General features: G+C 43.9%; 1 protein-coding gene across 2 annotated transcripts; it reads right to left on the reverse strand.

Moving 5' to 3' along the window:
- Positions 1 to 209: 209 nt before the first annotated feature.
- On the reverse strand, positions 210 to 18,741 carry scp2b (sterol carrier protein 2b). 2 transcript variants are annotated; one of them, XM_012821667.3, is made up of 5 exons: positions 18,477 to 18,741; positions 7,378 to 7,477; positions 5,482 to 5,611; positions 3,195 to 3,274; positions 210 to 1,171 (listed from the first exon to the last, which is right to left on the reverse strand). In XM_012821667.3, the coding sequence occupies exons 1-5, from the start codon at positions 18,518 to 18,520 to the stop codon at positions 1,076 to 1,078; spliced, it is 450 nt and encodes a 149-aa protein (XP_012677121.1). In that variant the 5' UTR covers positions 18,521 to 18,741; the 3' UTR covers positions 210 to 1,075. The 2 variants fall into 2 exon arrangements, with proteins under 2 accessions (XP_012677121.1, XP_031430310.1); XM_031574450.1 differs by lacking the exon at positions 18,477 to 18,741 and adding an exon at positions 8,281 to 8,315.
- Positions 18,742 to 22,864: the final 4,123 nt, after the last annotated feature.

The following is a 22,864-nucleotide window of genomic DNA, read 5'->3' on the forward strand; positions in this document are numbered from 1 at the left end:
TCGCTCGCTTCGCCCAATTCGCTCGTTTAAGTCACAATCGCCTGCCTCCAACAGAAATGAATGGGATATAGAATTTCGCTTTGCTGGTGTGTATATGGTCCGTAAGCTTCACTGGCGTGTATATGGTCCGTAAGAGTGCTACAGATGAAGAATGGCCCTCAAGCCAATAAACAGCTCAAGTGACAGCATCATTAAAGACAAGCACTTGGTGTCAATTAAATCATCCTACAGGTTTATTTAGTATAAAATCTCACATCCATTGGGCAATTATCAAGAAAATTCTTACAAGTGGTCAAAGTCAAGGGCATATTTGATGAGTGCGTACGACTATAACCGAAATACAAGATTAACAATGACTACTCAACTCACAACTGCTTAGAGAAACCACTTCATGATACAGTACTATTGGGGAAAAAGATATTAAAGAAAGAATAAATAGGTAGTGGTTGTATTTCTCTCTACGCAGTCTTCAAGTAGAGCCCTTGGTCTGTGTCTGGGGATGCTTGCTCTCTCATTTCAAGATGATTACAACATGTCAACACACACTCATTAGAGTCTGGGCATACTACACACACTACACACACTCTGCAGGCACTTGTAGCTCACAACAGTTTACAACAGTATACACACTGTTTGGGCTCCTTGTAACCAGTCCAGAGTCAAATGTACAGGACATTTTCACTATCAAAGGTAATCTGATCATGCCCTTCTATATTTTCTGTTCTTTTAACAGCGAAACTGTTCAGTCGTTACTAAATCAAGTTGCATTAATATTAAAAAGTATGACCTAGTGCACACCTCGAGTGTCTCTCAACCTAGAGTGTTGTTATCTTGTTAGGGAAAAAAAAGAAAAGAAAAAAAAACAGGAGAAAAGTGAAAGGAGCAGAAATAAGGGGACTCGTCCTTCCTTTGTTGTGTCCGATTTCGCTCCAGTCACTCCCAAATTCGTACAAATGCGGTCAGAATCTCGTCTCGTCCAGGACGGCGAATCTCTGCGGCCTAGTCTGCGGAGGGTTGTGGGTTGGGTGCGGTGTGGGATGGAGAGCTGAAGGCTGCCACCCTGCCCTTCCCCACCTCACAGCTTGGCTTTGCCTGGCTGCAGCTGCAGGGTCTGAAGCTTCATGGCCATCCCCATGTTGCCTGTGATCTTCAGCTTGCCTTGGAAGAAAGCCTATGATGCAGAGGGGATGGACAGAGAAGCGATTAACCAGAGGCCAGAAACACACTCAAATGCACGCGCACACACACACACACACACACACACACACACACACACACACAGAGGCATAGCTGGTGCCTCTGGGGTCCTGCAGGAACTTGCATCAAAGACCACACACACTGGAGTAATTCATAACTTAAAAATAAGTGAGGGGTGGAGGGGTCTCGTAGGTGTCTCTCCTGGGGGTGGGGGGGGGTGGGGGTGGGGGGGGGGAGAGGACGGTATCGCTGATGGAGAGGAACCCCTCTGACTCCTCTACAGCCCCCTCAATCAAAGCGATAAGAGGGGAGCATGACCCCCAGAGGAAACACATGCACACTCTGCGCTGTGACTAACATGAACGTGGAGCGGAATGCGGTCTTAGGTGGGGAGAGGGGGGTATTAGCTAATGCCACTGAGCTTCAGAAAGGGCTGAAATGACTCTCATACATGCTGCCAGGGGAGGTCTCTGGGGGAATACATCAGAATTAACCAGAAGACATTTCTCCTTTTCCCTGATCAAACTGAGGATCAAACTGCTATGTGTCCGCGGTTTGGCTGTTACAGCGCCACACGTTTCCGAAGGGGATGGTGAAGAGCGGATAAATAGAAGGTGAGGGCCTTGTGAACACAGACTACGGCCTTGTTGTTGCGCAGATTTAACTTTTGCAGAGTTTAGCATGGGCATTGCTGAGATGAAGATTACACACGCTCACACACACAAAAAAATTCAATAACTCTGATTGAGGTGGGCGAAGAGCATTGGCAAGGCTATTGGAAACCTGCCACACTGTAGCTGACCGAGTTTGAGCAAGGCTTTTTTTCATGGCCATATGGTGTCCTTACAACGTCACACAGCATAATGTTCTCTAGCTTTTCTCAAGGTTTTATTTCCTTCTCCACACTATGGGTGAAACATATTTTGTTCTTTTTAAAAGTTAAACTGTATTACAACAGATAGATAAAAAGGTCACCGGTGGAAGGCCTTGCACCAATGGGGTGGTATTCAAGGCTTACCAAGGCCATATAATGAAATCATTTACAAGGTAAACAGAGAATACGTACTAACTGAGAGGGTAAACAAATATGGCAGATTGTCAGTTGACACACTGCTGAATACAAGGGCCAGATATTCTCTATTCTTTCAAACCATACCTGGGGTCTAGCTGAGTGTGAGGAGAAGGAAGTAACAAGTGCATACTGTTCCTCCGTCCTCTATCTGTAGTTTTAAAGAGCGTCTAGGGATTTGTTTTTCACAGTTTTTAAGTACAGAATCCCATTGCAGTGAGTGCTTCCAGACATATACTGTCTAACCTTTATACAACCTTTTCTTTTTTATTTAAAAGGCGGAGAGAGAGTGGACATGAATGAATCAGTTCAAGGTAGTCTAGAGTTAAAATGAACAATAAATGCTAATCGTTAACGCGACCCTTTCACAGAGGAACACCTGTCAGAGTGCCAACGCTGGACTCCGCAGGTCTTCACGGACGACGGCGGCTTTCCTGCCAGCAGCCCACGGCATGCCCCACAAGCAGGTGTGTGGAAGTTGAAAGGGAAAGCTGGCTTTTGATGATGCTGGTGTGTGCCAAAGGCAATAGAGAAAGAGCTCCCTGAGCCTTGACTGAGCGGACCTGGACTCCGGTGATAAAGCCACCTGGAACGCGGCTCCCCAGGTCGGACCTGGATCCACCGCAGACCTCCTCAGACTTTATGACCCCGATCTCTAGACACCAACACAGCGAGCGCTACATGCAGATTAGAGTCGATCCAAGTTCCAGCTGCCAAACATAGTTTTGCCCGGTGCTCCAGGGAAGCGGGGCCTAAAACCAGTCAAACTCTGCTGGAACGCTAGCGGGTATTTTCTTTATCATGCGTCTGCCATTTTCTTACCATAAACGTACATAAAATACAACTGCTCGTGAAAAGACAAACAATAGCACTGGCGATTATTATAGTTAATAAGAAGCACATTATGGGTGTAAGGGGAAAAACTCACAGTCTGAGGATTCATTTTCCCCGTCATGAGGGCCAGTAAGTCAGTGTCGGACATGGCGATGGTGCAGTCGGCTTTCTTGGCTGGGGGAGAGAAAAGGGGGAAGGGGGGGGGTATGAGCGGGGGTTGGAAAAAGAAAAGAGGGACGAATCGGAAAATGTTAGCAGATGAAAGTGTGTTTTGGCACAAGCTGTTATTAGCACTGTCAGCACATGGGTACCTCATGCAACGCTGGTACCCTTACCGAGCGAGGAGCTCGCGCTGGGGTGGTGACTCACTGGCCTTTTCAAATCAGGGCCATTAGGGCCACAAGGACATCACTCACACATACAGTGCATACATACAGAATGTACATACAAATGTAAACACTTACACACATGTATGATCATGAATGCAGGAATGCACACACACACACACACCTCCCCCCTCTCTATAGCTGGCCCCTGAGCATAAGAACATCAAAGTGTGGCTCTGGTTTAATTGTGCGCAAGCGCAAGTACTCTGGGGATAGTCATTAACATCATGGTTTTCAAAGATTTCTCTCTGAGGGCCTTTGTTCAAATAAGCACTATTCCTTTGGTATGTAGAAACAGGTTGATGAAGTGGGCCTATGATTGGCCAGGGGACACCAAAGCTTACCCAGTTGAATACCTGCAGATATAATTAAAAGCTGAACTACCCGTTGAAAGCAATAGCAATGTAAAAAAAATCTTAATAGGACTGCAGCTGTATAGAAGTTTCCTTAGCGCCACAGTCAAATAATGTCACCTAGCGGTTTGCGTTGAATCTGCAACCGACCCCCTGAGTTTAATTATTACCTCCGTCAAGGCGTTTATGTCTTTGTTTGTTTGTCTGTCTGTCTGTAAGCAGGGTTATGCAAAAACCACCGACCCGAATTTCATGCAACTTGGTGGAAAGATGTAGCCTGACTATGTCATACTCATAATTCTAGTTAGAATATGAGTCTGATATCGCTCCATTGGGCTGTGATTATGGGGCGTGTTTCAACCGAACCAGGAGAAAAAATGCCTCTTCGCTCAATTGGTTACCTACAACCAATCAGAACAATGTAGTATGTGACCAGGATAAATTAAACTTTTACCGGATCCCGTAGGAAGAAAGGCAAAAACATCTTTTCGATTGACAAATGCCTTGATCGCGTTTCTTTGTTCCTCTTTCAAAATGAATGCACTGTCAATGTCTAAATGGACTCGAATCTATACATTTCAGCTCTCCAGCGGCAGCCATGTTTGTTGTAAACGAATTCAAACCAAGCGCCTTTTTGTGACGTGGTTGGTTACGTTACTGTTGATCATCTGTCCATCATCGTATAAAGCCCGCCTTAACAATTTGATTGGTACGGCCCATATCTGTCCGCAGATAATTTCTCCTCAATGGAGTAATGCCAGACCGAACTTCCCAACCAAAAAATGTGTGGGCGGGGCTAAGTTCGGTCTGGTATCCAGGCTAGGAAAGATGTAGCATGGGCCAAGAAAGAACCCATAACATTTTAGAACAGCATTTGGTCTTGGCAGGTCTGCGCTTGCCGAGTGCCTTTCTAGTTCATTAATTTGACCTTACTTGTCACTCACTGTTGAAATTGTTGACCTGAAAGAGTTTAAGGAGTTAAAAAGAGACATAATTGAAAAGGCCGTTTCTGCATGACATGTCTGGCTATGTTAATGTTGCCATGATGTGCAGTCATGAGGACTCACTAGCGAAACGGCCACTTGTAGCCGTCATATTGACATTGATCTAAATGCATTTACATGCTTAATTTGTGCTTTCCAAGCGATTAATTGTCAGGCGACCAGAAGGTTACAATGACACGATGCATTTGCTAAATATTAAGTTCATGCACGATGCAGAGGTCTGGGCATGGAGAGAGAAAAAAAAATTGTGTGCTTCAAAACTGATAGAAAAATATCTGGATACGTCTGGAAAAGGTCACAGACCAAGCCACAAGCTACATGAGGATGGCAGCACTCTCAGATAAGGGGAAAAAAGCTGGTATGACAGTAATGACAGTAACAGGCGCAACCCCGCCGAACACCTCCTAATACCACGGTTGTGATGCGGTTATTGTTGAAGCCCTCAAACATTGTTAACCCCGTTAAACATAAATGATTTACCTGCTGAAAGCCCCATGGTTTACCTGTGGCCACAAAGGCGGCTCTCTTGATGGCAACAGCTCAAACCAATACAAGACACGTTGAATGCCCTCACTAAGACACTGAGTTGAATTGTAATGTAGTCCAACACTAGGTGGATGCTCGTGTCACTACCGTACCTGTGTCATTGTGAACGCAGCCATTGCCATTTTTCACGTCCACAATCCAGGTCGCCTCCTTACCATCCGGTCCGTCCTTGACTTTGAATGCAAAAATGCCACCGATTTTCTTCACAAACTGCTCCCCATCCTGTGAGGTAAAAGATATTAGGGGCCTGTTCAATTCTTTAGTCTGTGTTGATGTTTCATTTCATTTTTTGTTTTTCTCTGTGTGTATTCAAATATAGACATGCACAGTTGAGATTTGCTGCTTAGCTCTGGTGGAACAAAACAAGGACGCGTCTCCCCGAAAAAGACAAACAGAAACATAAGCACAACCGAATACAAAAACATCAAACTCGTAATGTGAAACAGGCTGCTTGCTGTCTCTGCCAACATGACTGCATAAAAACAAGAGGATGAAAACTAGGCCACAGCCCCTCTCTTGCAAGAACTTGTTGCAGGGACCAAATGCACTTCAAGAATTGGACTCTGAAAAGGGGACACAACGTTTTTTAGGATAAACACCAGCCAGTCAACAGTGGTGTGCTATTCACAGAAATATTCTTGTGAGGTGACGTAAAAAAAAAAAAACAGAACACCACACCCCCCCAAACCTCCCATGCTACCAATATCCAAAGATCCGTCCAAGACACAAGTCTGAACAAAACAGGTCTCAGCTGCATAATGGATTCTTGTATTAGGAGCCAGGACTCGATCTCTCTTGGTCTGAGGTCACCAGATAAATACACTTCAAATACATTTGTGAACTTGCACTGAGAGTTCACAGCGGCATATGGTTGAATGGAAAAGCAGTGACTGAGGAAATAACAACGGCATTAATAACTGGGCGGCCCTGACCTGTTGTGAGCCTGGATTAAAAAGCATGCTGAGGGCTAGCAGGCAGTGACCTGCAGCCAAAAGCTCAGAAAACAGAGGTGAAAGCATAGTCATCCTGATCGTGCTTTTTATTTAGCACTCAGCGGGTCAGTAAGAGGAAAGGAGAGAGAGAGAGAGAGAGAAAGAGAAAGAGAGAGACAGAGAGAGAGAGAGGAAGCAGGAAGCGTCACAGCTGCTAATCAAACACAGACAATAAAAAGCTGCCGCCAGAGATTTGATCTCTTTCCCTTTTTCCTCATTTTTGTATTTTATTCTTATGAAACTATATAAAAGGGAGATCAAATATGGCTGGGAAACAAATCCGACCTGAAACTTTCCCCCCATCCTGAGGCCTGGGCTGTGACTGACACGGTTGGTCTTAGAGCAATAGATTGCTTTAAACAGCTCCTGCTTAACATGACAACAGGCCGGCCTACGCACTCACACACTGGCAGCCAAGTGTTGCTGCAAGAAAAAGGCCCCTGCCTGAGTACCACAGCAGCATAAGTGACGTCTCTCCAATTCACCCATTGGATTCGCGCTGTGAAAGGATTCCCACACCGTAAAAATAATGTGATATTGTTTCCTAGAATGGTGGAAGAAAAAATAAATAAACTGTGCTCTACTTTATAGGAAGAGGTTAGCAGCAGAAAAGCAGAGGAGTGAATAAATCACACAGCTCTCTGGACTGTCCTTCAGCTCAGCTCGCTTTATAGTTTAAGAGCAAAGAATGTGCTCTGACCTGCTCTTAGTAAGGGACGTGGTGCTGGTGGTGGTGGTGAATATAAAACTCTGCCCACACATTGGTATTCGAGTAACACAAAGATTTGAAGGCCTACAATGTTAACCACCGGGCAGGAGGCAAAAAGACTGGCAGATTTGAGCGGCAAATGATTTTCTCGGCCTAATGCACATGTATCAGTTCAGTTCAAAGGACGGTAGTGCTTTCCTGGTATGCCTACAGGATGCTATGTGACATATTTGACAAATGTTTTCCTGATTGATGCTGAAAGGATTACATTGCCACATGCTGGATACCTCTTGTAGCTTTTTGTTGATTTCCTGGAAGACAGCGTGCGCCTTGAACCCCTCCAGATCACTAGCTTCACTGGTGCCTACAGCCTGGATCCGTGGAGCACTGCAGAGAAAGAGAAGACTTCAGTGAAACAGGTTAGATCATATGCATGCTCTCTCACTCACTCACACACACATGCACACATACAGGAAAGCGGCTACGCAATCACACAAAGAAATCCATAGACATACAAAACATGCTTATGTACAACATGTTCCAATATTTCTTAGGCAAACATCTCATTCTTTTCTAAACACAAACCTTATCAAACACACGTTTACATGGCAACACTGTGAACGCTGAGGCGAACCACTGTCAAAACATTTGCGCATCATTTTTATGAGAACGCACAAATAGAAGAATAAAGGCATTTTTCATTTGAAGAATAATGTTAGACTTCAAGAAAACTACTGTAGCAAGAAATGCAATTCAAGGGTGGGGAAGACAGAGCCAAGGTTGACCATCATTCCGGAAAGTTCCAGGAAACGGCTGAGGACTTCTGTCCAAATGAGCACTAAACTTTTAGTGCTCATTTGGAGCCCTGCCTTTTTCACTCACAGCAGTGCACAGGAAAGTGGGAAGGGTTGGTGTGTGAAGAAATGTCTTTATAGGTTATCTCCTTGATCAGGTATTGGCTTACATTGTACCTCCCCTGTGTCTTTAAAGAAATATAGATGTAATGTGCAAACCTTGTGCACAAATATGTTGGCGTGGATGTGTAAGATCTTTGTCGGACTGGAAGATCAAGAGAGCTGGGGTAGTGCAAAGCAAAATCTTGGTGATAGCCCAAAATATAGCCTACAATGTGACAAGATAAACTGCACAGATAAAAATGTAATTGGTGCAATCATATAAGCTTTTCTTACATGGCAGTGAAAAAGAACATCTGAACAGAACAGCCAGTCAAGTCCAAGTTGGCACAAACATGTGAACAAAAAGAAATACTGAGAAATTAGATATCGATTTCCTTCTGACCTCCATAACCTCAGAGGAGCATCTCACCTACGGAGACAGATGGTGTTAAATATTCAGCCAAAGCACTTGCCTCAAGTGCCCAATTAAGCCTGAACTACAAAACAAAAGTATGAACCCACTGAGGTAAGGAGTGCTAATGGGAGTGCAAGAGCAAACGTGGTTCAGTGGAGAAGGTAGAGAGATTTGTCATCAGGAGGAAAAGGTCCGTCTGCCGCAGCCCAGCAGAGAGAAAAAAAGATGGGAAGCTGGGAGAACAGGATGTCCGCTAGACACACACAGCAGACATGTTTTCAGCAGAAAGAACCTAATAAAAACACACGCCAGCTCAGGAGGTGAAGCAGCACACTATTTGATAGCAAATCTCGACACACTCTCACTGGGTTACACATGCACATAAATTTGGACCGCTGAAATTATACACATCGATTCAAGCAGGAGAGTATAACCACAAAGTTGTTGCATAACACTCTAATGCAGTGGTTCTTAACCTTATTGGAGGTACTGAACTCTGCGAGCTTCATCAGTGCATTCACTGAACCCTTCGTAATTGGAAAAATAAAATATGATTTCTTCAAAACATAGGTATATATAAAAACGGCCCGACATTGCTAGTGTGAACCGGGCTATACTGTGTGTGTCTTCACCCCTGCCGAACCCCTGAGAGTGATTTAACGATAGGGCTGCGATTAATCGACTAATCTAATGATTATTTCCCATAGCAAATTAAAATAACGACTCAAAATGTTGGAATTTGAATTTCAAATGTATTTGAGTAACAAATGTAATCATAATACATAAATTAAATAGTAATACAAATTAAAGTGCAAATATGCTTTTAAAAGTAAAGAGAAAGTGCAAATAGAGTTTTAAAAGTAACTCAAATTAGCAATCAAGCCTCTGCAAGTGCAAAATAACGCAAGAATAACTGGGCTGCAAGTGACATTCAAATTCAACTTATGAAATATATTTTTTTTCCACAATCTTTTGTTTGAAGAATGGTAAGTGGAGGAGGTTAACTATTCAGAACAAACGAAAATACAGGCTACTCTGATAATTCACTGATTTACTACATTGCACTTAACATAAATGAAATAGCGTTAGCAAGCATCCTCCATGAGACGTTCTGTTTTCCAACATGTAAGCTTAAACCTTACTATAAGTTATAGATATATCATATATGTCTATGATAATTGCTGCTCGACACTCACTGTTCTTGTGCTCCCACAGCTCATTCTCTTTGAAATACTGGAATAGTGCTTCTTTAACTATTAATAATTGACCATCATTGACAAAAATGACAACTTTTCTGTTAGCCATATCTCATATGCAGCATCTACTAAAGCTAGCTTTGTTTATTGTTTCCATGGTAACATGAGCCGTCTCAGAATAATTCGCTTTTCAGTCGGCCATTTCTGATATGCAGCACATGAAGGTAGGAGAACTGAGGGCAAAGAAAACGGTGCATGATTTGTATGCTAGGCTATTTGCAGATTCTGTTCCATTTTTCTCAATGATGGTCAATTATTATTAGTTAAAGATGCACTATTTCGCACTTCCTATAGTGCATTGCAATGCCGAATGAAAATTACCGGTAGCTCTGCTAGCGTCTGCCAAAAAAAATAAATAAATAAAAATAATAATATATATTTTTTTTAATATATATTTTATGACGCGTCGACAATAAAAATCATCGTCGACAATTTTTCGTAATCGACTAATCGTTGCAGCTCTACTCAACGAACCCCTGGGGTTCGATCGAACCCAGGTTAAGAACCACTGCTCTAATGCATCAGTCAAACTAAACAAACATGGGGCTTGAACTTTCTGCAGTCATGTCATTATCCCAAACTTTAGATGGCTCTTAAATTACTTCCTCTGACATCCTGCCATATACTCTCAGGTGGAAGATACAAATTTGAGATATATCTCAATATATTGATATTTCACACCTGTCAATCCATGACTGCTACAAACTGTTTCCCTTTTGTCAGCCGAAGTGAGGAGGTTCTAAATATGCACGCATTCTAGGAGGCAAGCTGTTAGGGCATGTTTTCCAGCCAAGAGCAAAGTGTGTTTGTGCCAATGCCTTGGAGAAAAGCACAATTCCTGTCTGAATGTGTGTAGGCAGACAGATTTTTGGGTAAGGGTGAGTGAACAGATTCACAATTTGGAATATGTAAATGTTTATGCCTGCCAGGGAAACTTTGTGCATATGTGATGAATACACTGCATAAAGATAAAGCTCTGACATGTACAGCCAAAATAATGTAATTCCTTTCCCGTTGTTTAACCCCTTAAGGCCCCGTCACACCATGACGTTCTGGTCAACGTTCTATGATGTTAGAGGAAACGTTGGTAATCGTCCATGGTCGCTGGAATTGCGCCAGAAGAGCTTTGTGTGAAAGCTGGTGAACGCTGTAATCGTCGGTGATCGGAGGAGAACGCTGGTCCAAAAAAAAAGTTTTGAACATGCACAAAAGTTCTCATGGAGATCAGCGTCCTCTTTGATCCAGGGAAATTTGAGCACCTAACCCATCTCTCGTAGGAAGATATCGGCGAAAGTTTTTTCACCAAGGGAAGATCTTGATTTTATCATGTCCCTTCTACAATTAATATGTTATTAACCATACGTGATCAACAAACGCAACTTACATCATTGCAAACGTTATTCTGTGCACTATACATCTACATATTCAATGCTATCATGTCATGCAAGGTCATTGCATAATCTAGCGAAAAGCGGAGTGGAGGGTATATGCTTGCTTGAGCCAGCATGAAGTAGATGTAGCCTACTGAACTTGAACATAGCTGAGCACTGTTATAGCTGGTGCTGTTCCATGGCAGATGGATATGATATGAAGACTCTTGTGACATGGACAATGTGTGTGGATGTGTTGATGTTTTCTAATAATAAACATTGAGAAACACAAATTCAGTGTCAAATTTAAATCATTTATTTTAATAACATAAAACCCCAGGAATAACGCCCGTTATTTCGTAAATCACAGTAATAATAACAGTAAATCTTCGTCCGAAGACATTGCTAGTGAAAGAGGCTTTGTATTCTTCTTACTATCAGCAGCATTTATCATCTTCTTACTTACAGCAGCGCTAGTAGCAGAAGCCCCCCTCACACCTTTTCGTGGTCTTGGCGGCATGATGTTCACTGTTCAGATCAACTGAATCCACTATGATTTTCCAGCGTTTTATACCCGTTTGACCATAAAACCCACACGCCAGCAAAACGCTTTTCTGTCATTATTCACACGTAAATTACACTCTTAACACGCTCTTCTAAGGTTGACTTATCGTTTGTCGCGCTGGAGTGACACGTCAGCACACGTTTGTCGCGGACCAGTGACTTGGTCGGTGTTACACACTCCTCATGCGTCAGTCCCACGCTAGTTATGTGTCAGTCCTACGCAATTATTTCGTTAGTAACACGCCAGATGTGTCCACATCGCCCTAGAACGCTCGAAATAGAACGATTAGAAAGTTCAGAGAACGTTGACCAGAACGTCATGGTGTGACGAGGCCTTGAAACAACTTTAACTTAGTTACGTTAAACAAGTCTGAACGTTTTCATTGTCATTTACAGTTTTTCTCCATTGCTTTGGTTCATTTCACGAAAGAGAAATGACATTCTCAACACGTGCAAACCTCCAAACCACTGGGCACTTGTTCACAACAGATTGGAATTTCTCATTCCTTTAATCAAATTACAATTGTATAAGCACATCCTTACAGTACAAGTACAATTGCCTACAGTTTGCACAAATTTCAAATGATTTAGCACATCTTTGCAAATGGTTAGGTACAATTGCATTCAGTTAGCCCAATTACCAATTGAATATATCTTGCTGGTCTAAATTGACTGTTGCTTCTCAGTCAAGTGGTTGTTCTCTGCAAAACATTTTGGCATAATTTCCTTGTGTACATCATCACCTGCACAATAGTTCACTTCACTGTCAAAATCTTTCACGCACATAATACCAATTAAAAACATCATGGTACTGTATATACTGTAATATGGATCTCTTTGATCATCGGCTTAATTTGCAGGTGCAACTAGAACTTTACTAATCAAGGAGGAGTTTCACACATCCAATCACACAATAAGTTTAGTTAGATAACAGGTGCTATCCAGGAGTATAAATGCTTCCATCAAATATCTAGAGCTTGAACAAGTTCAGTACAATTTATGAACATGGAAGCACCTGGCCAGGGAAACAACCAAGGGCAACTGCCTGCTCGAGGAAGAGGAGGAAGAAGAAGAGGAGCAAGGGTGCGTGGTGGTGGAGTAGGGGGAAGAGGCCGAGGAGGACAAAGACAACAAGTTATGCCAGATGAAACTTGTGCTACACTTGTGGCCCATGTGGTCAACCATGGCCTCACAATGGCAGAGATGGTGCTCTTATCACCTTTCTCCCCATTCCTCAATCCTATCGGAGTTTTTTTCTGCATGGAGGTGGCGGGTCTATGAGCATCAGGCTCAAAACCAGAGGTCCCTGCTCCAGGCAATGGATGCTGCTTGTGATGATGTCACAGCATATCAGTGTAGGGGATGGTTGCGGCATGCACAACGATTCTTCCCCTGTTGCATAGCAAGGGAGAACATCAGATGTGATGTCGATAAAAATCTGTGGCCAAACAGACAGGAGCGCGAGGATGAGCAGGAGTGAGAACGACAACTAGTGAAACTCCAGCTTTGCTTTACTTTCTTAATGTATGTGTTGTTAGTGTAGGCTATACATAATTTTAGTTTTTATGTGCTTTTTGTATGACAGTATATTGTGCTGTACACATTTTATGTTACTGTAGCTGACAGTGGTACAGGAGGTAGAGGAGTCGTTTAGTAATCGGAAGGTTGCTAGTTCGATTCCCCGCTCCTCCTTACCAAGTGTGTAGGTTTCCTTGAGCAAGACACTGAACCCCTAACTGCTCCTGATGTATAAATGCAGTTTCCTTGTAAGTCGCTTTGGATAAAAGCGTCTGCCAAATGACTAAATGTAAATGTACTGTAACAATTTCCATTACAGTATGAGTGCAGTATGTGGTGTGAAACCTTATAGGCTACACATTGTATTCTGGAAAGAAAACATCTACTACAGTAACCATTTAGTGTCAAAGGACTGAGCCAAGATTGAAACGTGCACATGAGGGATATTTCTATGGTCCACTGCCATACTGACAAAACATCTAAATGTTTTGACCTGCAGTGTTTACACAATGCCAAAGGGACTTTTCATTTTAGGGGCACTGACTATTTGTATGAGAAAAGGATTTAGTTTTGACTGATGAGTTGTCTGTTTTGGGAGAGATATGATCTTTTGCAGGTGTGCCATGGTGTTTTGCTGAACCATCTAGGTTATTTTGGCAAATGTATTGAAAGCTTTGAGAATGTCCTTTTTTTTTCCCAAGAGATGAGCCACAGCAATCGAGAAGGAACTTTTCATTTTGGGGGCACTGACTATTTATATGAGAAAATTATTTGGTTTTGAAGCTTGAGTTAACCGTTTTGGGTAAGATATGACCTTTTGAAGGTGATCTATGTAGTTGTGCTGAACCATATACAGTAAGCTATTTTGCCAAATGCACTTAGAGCTTTGAGAATGTCATTTCTGTTTCAAGAATTGAGCCAAAGCAATGGAGAAAAACTGTAAATCACGGGTGACCAACATTCAAACGCCTCCTGGATAAATCACCCTTTGTAGTGTTAATAGCAAAACATGTGCTTTAATCACCTTCCACCGAGTTCACAGGTCACAGTTGATTGTTTGATTATGCTAAATCTAATGCTCCTCCAATGTACACCTCTTGGAATTAGGATTAACCAGAGGATAATGAATTTCTTTTTTTATGTTGGGAGAGCTTGATTGTTTATATAAGGACACAGGAATCCACAGAAACTCACAGCCTGCTGATAAAGACATTTCCCACACCCATGGCAGTACTCCACTGTTTTTGAGATTCAAAAGACATGTCCTTTCAAAGACTGTTTTGGTTTGGTTCTGGAATTACATCGGTCTTAGGTCTCCCAGCCCCCGTGGTTGCGGCCCTGAGCGAGGACGAGCAGGTGGAGCACGTCATATATTCTTCTGGGAAAACCTGGGAATATAGCACCGCATCTGACAAGCTGAGCTGAGTGAAAGTGAGGAGGACACAGAGGGAACCTGCGAGGCAGCAATGAGCCCCCCACAGTGCTCCACACGAGAGGCCCAACACGCAGTCAGCCAGTCAGAGAAATGACTTTAACTTAGTTACGTTACACAAGTCTGAACGGTTTTCATTGCCATTTAAAATCACAGGTGACCAACATTCAACGCTATCGGTGTGGGGAGGCTGGACATGTGGTGTGCCATTGCCCAGGACCACCGCACCGCAAGCACCTGCTCCTAGAAGAGGGTCATCCTCAACCATCACACCCTTCCTCGTTCCTGAACATCTGAGTCTTGGACCACTGGGACAAGCTGATGGGCTCTATATCGACTGTATCCTGGAAGGCTTGCTGGCCAGGTGGGGGTGGGGCGCGCAGTGGCACATGTCCTGGGCACAGCTGAACCTGGGAGCTTAAGCTGTAGCTCTCCACATCGCTAGAGAGGAAGAGCTATCGACCAAAGCCATTGACCACGCAGATCCAAAAAGAGCCAATTAAAGCCAAACGACTGCCTGTGCTGCTTCTATCGGCAGAGGCCACGCTCTAAAAAATAAGAACCAGAGAACCCCGGAGGAGCCTCCCAGTCAGGTCGGTGCCAGCAGAGAGAGAGAGAGACTTCCAACAACACACCATCAGATAAACAGTGAGTTACCCAGGGGAAGACAGTGTGTCGCTGCCGTATATGAGGTCTGCGTCAATGAGAGAGAGCTGCCAGGGGCTCGTTGTCCGTCCAGAGCATCCACACGGCACCACTACTGACCCAGTCCAGAGCATCCACACGGCACCACTACTGACCCAGTAGGAAGAATCGGGTCAGAACCGGGTCAGAGGGCCGAGCAGCTTCCAGCAACCCAAACAGCGCCACCGACAGCAGAGACCAGGCAGGTCATGGAGGAGCTGTGCCAGTGGCCAGAGTCAACAGGGCCAGCTACGGGAGTTTCTGGGGCAGTTCACCTGACATCTTCGCTGCCCGAAACTAAGACTGCACCCACATCCTGCATATCAACACCGGAGATGCATGCCCCATCCGCCTCTGCCCTTAGCACCTGACCCTAGCCAAGCGGACAACATCAGAGCAGACAATACAGGACATGACAGAGGCAGGCATCATAAGCTCGGTAGCGGCCCATGGGCAGCACCCCACGGCCTTGGTGAAAGAGAAAGACGGCTCCTTGAGTTTCTGTGTAAATTATCGACGCCTTGACCAGGTCACCCGTAAAGACTCCTTCCCCCGTACCGACGTCGTCTTGGATGACATCGCTGGGACCCGCTGGTTCAGCTCACTCAGCCTCCACAGCAGCTACTGGCAAGTAGAGCTAAAGCCAGAGGCACACCCAAATACTGAGTTCTTTGTCGGCCAGGTGGCTCCTGGCTGGTGTTCCCCAGAGCCGCTGTGTGGTCTACCTCGATGACCTCCTCATGCATGCAACCTACTTCCAGCGCACCCTGGTGAATCTATGAGAGGTCCTCAAAGCCATATGACAAGCTGGTCTGTGCCTGCAAACCCCAAAAAGTTGAAAGCCTGTTTCAACGAGAGACAGGGTTCCTGGGCCATGTCGTCAGCGTATCCACTGACAGGCGTATCCACCGACCCAGTGGAAGTAGCCACGGTCCTGTGACGATGAGGAGCTACTGAGCTTCTTAGGGCTGGCATCTTCTTACAGACATTTCATACAAGATTTTGCCACGATAGCCAGCCCGCTGCAATGACTGACCCAGATGGGCGGGGGGGGGGGGGGGGGGGGGGTTGGTGGCTTGAGATTTTTCAAGATTGCAACCTGAAAAAAACATTTGCCACTGAGTTGGCAGCCTACACGGAAATGCAGATGGCTGTCCAGGTGGCCTTGTGAAGCAGAGTCGCCCCATCCGAGCACGTCGACAGCCCTCTCCTGCCACAGGTGGCCTTGTGAAGCAGAGTCGCCCCATCCGAGCACGTCGACAGCCCTCTCCAGCCACAGGTGGCCTTGTGAAGCAGAGTCGCCCCATCCGAGCACGTCGACAGCCCTCTCCAGCCACAGGTGGCCTTGTGAAGCAGAGTCGCCCCATCCGAGCACGTCGACAGCCCTCTCCAGCCACAGGTGGCCTTGTGAAGCAGAGTCGCCCCATCCGAGCACGTCGACAGCCCTCTCCATCTCTGAGATTTTTCAAGATTGCAACCTGAAAAAAACATTTGCCACTGAGTTGGCAGCCTACACGGAAATGCAGATGGCTGTCCAGGTGGCCTTGTGAAGCAGAGTCGCCCCATCCGAGCACGTCGACAGCCCTCTCCAGCCACAGGTGGCCTTGTGAAGCAGAGTCGCCCCATCCGAGCACGTCGACAGCCCTCTCCAGCCACAGGTGGCCTTGTGAAGCAGAGTCGCCCCATCCGAGCACGTCGACAGCCCTCTCCAGCCACAGGTGGCCTTGTGAAGCAGAGTCGCCCCATCCGAGCACGTCGACATCCCTCTCCATCTCTGAGATTTTTCAAGATTGCAACCTGAAAAAAACATTTGCCACTGAGTTGGCAGCCTACACGGAAATGCAGATGGCTGTCCAGGTGGCCTTGTGAAGCAGAGTCGCCCCATCCGAGCACGTCGACAGCCCTCTCCAGCCACAGGTGGCCTTGTGAAGCAGAGTCGCCCCATCCGAGCACGTCGACAGCCCTCTCCATCTCTGAGATTTTTCAAGATTGCAACCTGAAAAAAACATTTGCCACTGAGTTGGCAGCCTACACGGAAATGCAGATGGCTGTCCAGGTGGCCTTGTGAAGCAGAGTCGCCCCATCCGAGCACGTCGACAGCCCTCTCCTGCCACAGGTGGCCTTGTGAAGCAGAGTCGCCCCATCCGAGCACGTCGACAGCCCTCTCCAGCCACAGGTGGCCTTGTGAAGCAGAGTCGCCCCATCCGAGCACGTCGACAGCCAGTGTGAGCAACGTGCAGCCCTCTCCAGCCAGGCCTCTCCCGGCACCGGCGAGCAGTGATTCCCAGTCCCCAGCAGCCAACGACAAGCATGACGCATAGGTGTCATTGTTTTGATTATTAGGATCGTATAATTATAATAATTATTATTATTGCCCTCTGTCCAGTGCCTGCATATAAATATGAATGCCAGTCTGTATCAGTATTTCAATGCTTATGCCTGCGATCATTGTAGCAGACACGTCAGTCGCATATTCTCTGCCATTTATTCCACGCAGGCACAATCATTGATACACAATGCAGACTGGGCATTAATATGCAGTTTGAGAATCCCCGACCTCATGAAACAAACTGATACTGTCAGCTCTGGTATTCATTTCTAGTATATTCAAAAATGATGCAACATAGTTTCCAGATATACCAGCAAATATATGTTACGTAGCACTGTAACTGGTACAAAGTTAGTCACGTGTGAAATCTGTAGCTCAAAATGTGGAGTAATTACAACATACTAAATGACACACTCTTTCTTTTCAACTGACACATAGCGTGGAAACGTCTAAGTTAGATCAGAAAAGTCAAGTTATTTTGGTCTCTGTAGTTCCTATCAGAACCAGTGATATACAGTTCTTTATTTGAAATACGTATGTACCCTACATTACTCTTCTCAAATACCAAGATGACGAACTATATGCTTTAATTTATAGCTAATAGTTGCTTGACATTGCAACTTAGGGAAGCGATCAACTACTTTCTTTGAGGCGCTGTTCATTTCACAGCCAAATACAACATGAATCACAGACTAATCTGATAGAGTATGATTACTAGACTGTAACCCGGCTAAACAGGCTTTACGTTTGAGGTGAAGACATAAATAAAAGAGACAGCTAGCTGCTGAGGGCAAGTTCATGTGACTCTTGTGGCTAAGTTACACAAAGGACAAACAACGATTGTTACACCATGAGATCCAATGATAAGACCGTTGTTGAATCGTAAGTGTTGGTAAATGGCAAACAGTAATATGATCCTCACCTTAGTATCTGTGATACACGCATTTTGCACAATGTGTCAGGCATACTGCTAACGGAGGCCGGCGAAAATCAACACAGTTTGGGTAGTTTACAAGATGGGTAGGTTGAGCAAGGTAGGTAATCCCACCCGGAACTTCCTTGTTTCTTGTCACAAGACCCAAGGAGTCGAATACCGAGAGAGTGGAGTAGCCTGGCATACAATCCTCATCAGCGGGGTATTCATTTAATCAACATGAATGTGCAAATAAAAATCCCTGGTGACTTTCCGATATGAGTATGAGTGCGATGGAACATCCGGCATAACAGACAGCACCGATTTTTTGGTTAGAGTACATTGATACCTCTGAGTTCTTCGGCAACAAAGCTAGCAATCGCTGCCATCTTCTGGTCAAAAACTGCTTATACAGGTTTAAGTCTCAGAGTGAGAGTAGCTCAAGATCAAGTGAAGACACTTTCTGATGTCAAAGAAAACATCGCTATGGATGGGTTTCCATGAAATGGGCCTGACAACGTCATTAGAAAACCTTGGCAAATCGTTCGGTGAGTAAAAATATAGTTATCAGTCGGTCTTTTGTAACCAACTGTTGTCTTGTTTATTAGAAATAAAAATATACTACCATCAACTAAAGCAGAACAATTACTTTTCCTATTATATATAATATCCTATATATAATCTCATCTATCTATCCGTCTGTCTGTCTATTTATCTGCCTACTTACCTACCTATTTCTTTATTAATTCTTTATTTTTCTTTTTAATATCTAACTTCCACATTTGATTTTTTTCACTCACTCGTTCTTTCAATCACTCACACACTATCTCTCTAGCATACTATCACTTCCACTCACTATCACTCCATCACACTATTGTGCATTCACTTTATTACTATCACCCTTTGCCTGTCCGTTTCTTTTTTACATTTCTCTGTACCATAATATCTAATATCTCAATCTGTGAAATGTCTTTCTCTTTCTCTCTCTATTCAATTGCTTTAATCATTTGTCTTTGTCTTCCTCTCTCTCTCTATTTTTTTTCTTTATTTCTCTCTCCCTATTTTTGTCTTAATCAAAGACACTATACACTCTAAGAAATCAAGGTACAGGAATGGATCTAAAAAGGAACAAGTGCTTTGTCGCTCCAGCTGTACCCTATCAGGGTATGAGCACTATCATAGGTACATTTTTGTGCCTTCTTGTCTGTACCTCTAAAAGAACATTTCTGCACCCCCAGTGACAAAAATGTACCTTTATGTCCTGGTACAAAAATGGGACCTAGTGAGGTACAGCTGGAGCAACATGACATTTTTTATGAGGCAAAAACATACCTTTAAATTCAGAGACAAAAACATTTACAGTTATTCACCTACAGTTATTTAAAGAATTAACAATTAGTTTACATATTTTAACAAATACACTTTTGTACATATTCTCATTGTGTACATTGTATATCTCATTTTGTACAAATTCTCTATTTTCCAGTGAGATCACTTCTCACAGTCCTTTTTATGAAAGTGTGGTACTCTATGCTGCTAGTTTACACCCCCCACTAGTGGATTTGTAGGCGTCCATCAGCTTGTCTTCACGATGACCACCTTTTCAGCTGGTGCACTCTCATCACTGGACAAGGCTTGTAGCTGCTTCTTATAAAGCTGCAAGATAAGGAAGCATTGTTTAATAAACATGTCAGGTAGATTCAGGTCGTTTGAGGGGTGCAATCACTTGTCTTTCCACTACAACTGCACTCTCTCTTTCAGTCAAAAGTAGTGCAAGGCGCTCCTCTCCCATGGCGGCATGCAAAAAGGTTTAATAGTTTAAGGTGACTGAAGAACCGTTCTGCCTGTGCGCTGCTCAAAGGAATTGTGATATATATTATGTATAGGGCAGCCATATTTGGGGATGTCATTTGCTATAAACCTGTCCAGTGGAACGCTCATCCATCTCCAGACTTCTGTACATTTTGCGACAGGACAACATTGCGAAACTCGAGCTTTCGTTATTTGTTTACAGGTCGAAGAACATAGTGCAGTGTTTTTCTCCCTCGGCAGTCAGCCATGAGTTTGTGTGTGTGTGTGTGTTTTTAGAGGGGACTATCGATTAAAATCTTTCATTAGAAAACACCAGAAACTGTGGCTAATACGTTTGGTGAACATATCTTTCAATGTGATTATACTAGCTAACACTCTGATTCTAGAACTTATTTTTGCTAGCTGTGAGTGCACAGCACCCATTGAAGCTCTGCTAGTGGATGCACTCTTTATCATAGCCTACCTGATGCAGTTTCACTGTTAAACTGGTGGGAGGCAACAGATAACAAAGCAGGAACCATGTTGGTGGCTACTGTACTAAAAAATGTTCGTTTTACTCACATGAGATAAATATCTTTTCATGGCCCAACTGCATTTGATAAGACAAACTAAAGTGTTGCAAAATCCATGTTGTTTCCATAACAGACATGCTGAAAGTTGACCAGGTAAAAACTTAAAACAATGTGAACACCCCCTGGCATAATTTAGAAATATTTTAAGTGGCACAAAACACACACAGCATTTAGTTTGCGCAGCGGAGCAGAAACGCTCACCGGGCTATCGGGCATGTAACTTTTCCTAGGCAATCATTTCCTAGGTAGTCATTTAGACAGGTATGGGGATGATGGTGGCCTGCTTGAAACAGGTGGGGAGGTGGATAGCTCCGCTAGCTGGTCGGCGCACCCCCTGAGGACGCGGCCTGGAACTCCATCGGGCCCGGATGACTTCCAAGGGTTCACCCTTTGGAGCTCTCGCCTCACGTCAGCCACGGTCAGGGACAGAGTGCAGTCGTCTTGGTCCTCGGCCAGTCTTGCGGAAGGAAGGGTGTTGGTTGCCTCAAACCTTGCGTAAAAAGTGTTGAGGTCATCAGGTAGAGAGGCAGCAGGCTGATCATCACTGCTATTTCTCCCTTTATAGCCTGTGATGTGTCGCAGGCCACCCCACATGCGTCAGGGGTCAGAGCTGGTCACCAGCTTCTCCCTGTAGTCTCTTTTTCCATCTCTGATGGCCGTCCGTAGGTTACATCTGGACTTCCTCAAAGCCTCCGGGTCACCCAGAGGACCGTGCTCTGAGCTATCTAATACATTGGTTAATAAAAGTATCAACTTCAGTCAGAAAAGTTCTACGTGGTTCTACAACATATTACCTTTTAGTATAACACTTCCAGCTCCCAATTGTAATTCGACACTCGTCTACCGTTACTTTCACTTCAGTACTCAGGAATTCCTCTTTCCTCTCACGGACCGAGTGCCTGTCAGAGTAAGTCTTTCATGTAAAATGTCTTGTGTAGTCTATAGTTTTGTAAGAGTTACTGCATATCAATATTGTAAATCAACTAGAATATGCATTTTCTGAAGGAAATACCAGTGCATGAAATGCAAAAATTAAGGAAAGAAAGAAAGAAGAGTGAAAGGAGGAATGAAGAGTGAACAAAAGTGAAAGAAGAAAGGAAAGAAGAGTGAACAAAAGTGGCTATGGATAAATATAGTAAAGATAGAGTGAGAAGGGAAAAGTTTGAAAGGAGAGAAAATGGACTGAAATAGAGAGATGGTGTGAGAAAGAGGAGTTGGAGAGGGATAGAAAAATAAGGTTGATGGAGGTTGGACAGGAAAAGGGAATGAGTTAAAATAGGAAATTGACTGGTTTGGAGGAAGGAGATGTTAGAGTGATCGATGAATAAAGTGGAAGATATAGACATGGCATGGGGGAAGTAAAGTAAATGGAAGGGAGGATAGAGGACTGTAAAGTCAAAAAAGGCCGACAATAAAAAGTTGAAAATGGAGTGGAGCAGAGAGATGGAGTGTGAAGGAGGATAGAGGACTGTAAGGTCAAAGAAGGCTGACAAAAAATTAGAAAAAAGTGTGAAAAAATTGATGGACAGAATAATTGAAAGAAGAAAGGATAGAAGAGTGAACAGGAGTGGCTATGGATAAAGAGAGAGTGAAGAGGGAAAATATTAAAAAAAGGAGAGAAAAATGGAAAGTCAAAGAAGGTTGACAAAAAAGTTGAAAAAAGTGTAGGAATTGATGGACAGAATAATTTAAAGAAGAAATGATAGAAGAGTGAACAGGAGTAGCTATGGATAATTAGATATTAGATAAGAGAGAGTGAAAATATTGAAAAAAGGAGACTGAGAGGGATAGAGAGAAAGATGGAGAGAGAAAAAAAAAGTAGAGAATGGAAGGTCTCTTAATGTTCCTAGTTACAGTTGAATTGAGAGGGACAGAGAGAAGAGGTTCCTTGGAATTGGCGCAGGTGTCAGTGAAGCACAGGTGCAAGCCAGTTTAAAGACCCTATTATGATATCATAATGGCCCAATGTAAGTCAATGGGAGAAATTGTATTAGCTTTTCTTTAATATTTTAA

This window comes from Clupea harengus, chromosome 10 (assembly GCF_900700415.2).
Source record: "Clupea harengus chromosome 10, Ch_v2.0.2, whole genome shotgun sequence".
Lineage (NCBI taxonomy): Eukaryota > Metazoa > Chordata > Actinopteri > Clupeiformes > Clupeidae > Clupea > Clupea harengus.

Excerpts from the sequence above, each read along its gene's own strand:
- scp2b (XM_012821667.3), bottom strand. The coding sequence starts at position 18,520 with ATGCCTGACACATTGTGCAAAATGCGTGTATCACAGATACTAAG. Across the intron at positions 3,275-5,481 it reads CTGCGTTCACAATGACACAG|CCAAGAAAGCCGACTGCACC; the intron begins GTACGGTAGTGA and ends TCTCTCCCCCAG. Across the intron at positions 1,172-3,194 it reads GGAAAATGAATCCTCAGACT|GCTTTCTTCCAAGGCAAGCT; the intron begins GTGAGTTTTTCC and ends TCTGCATCATAG.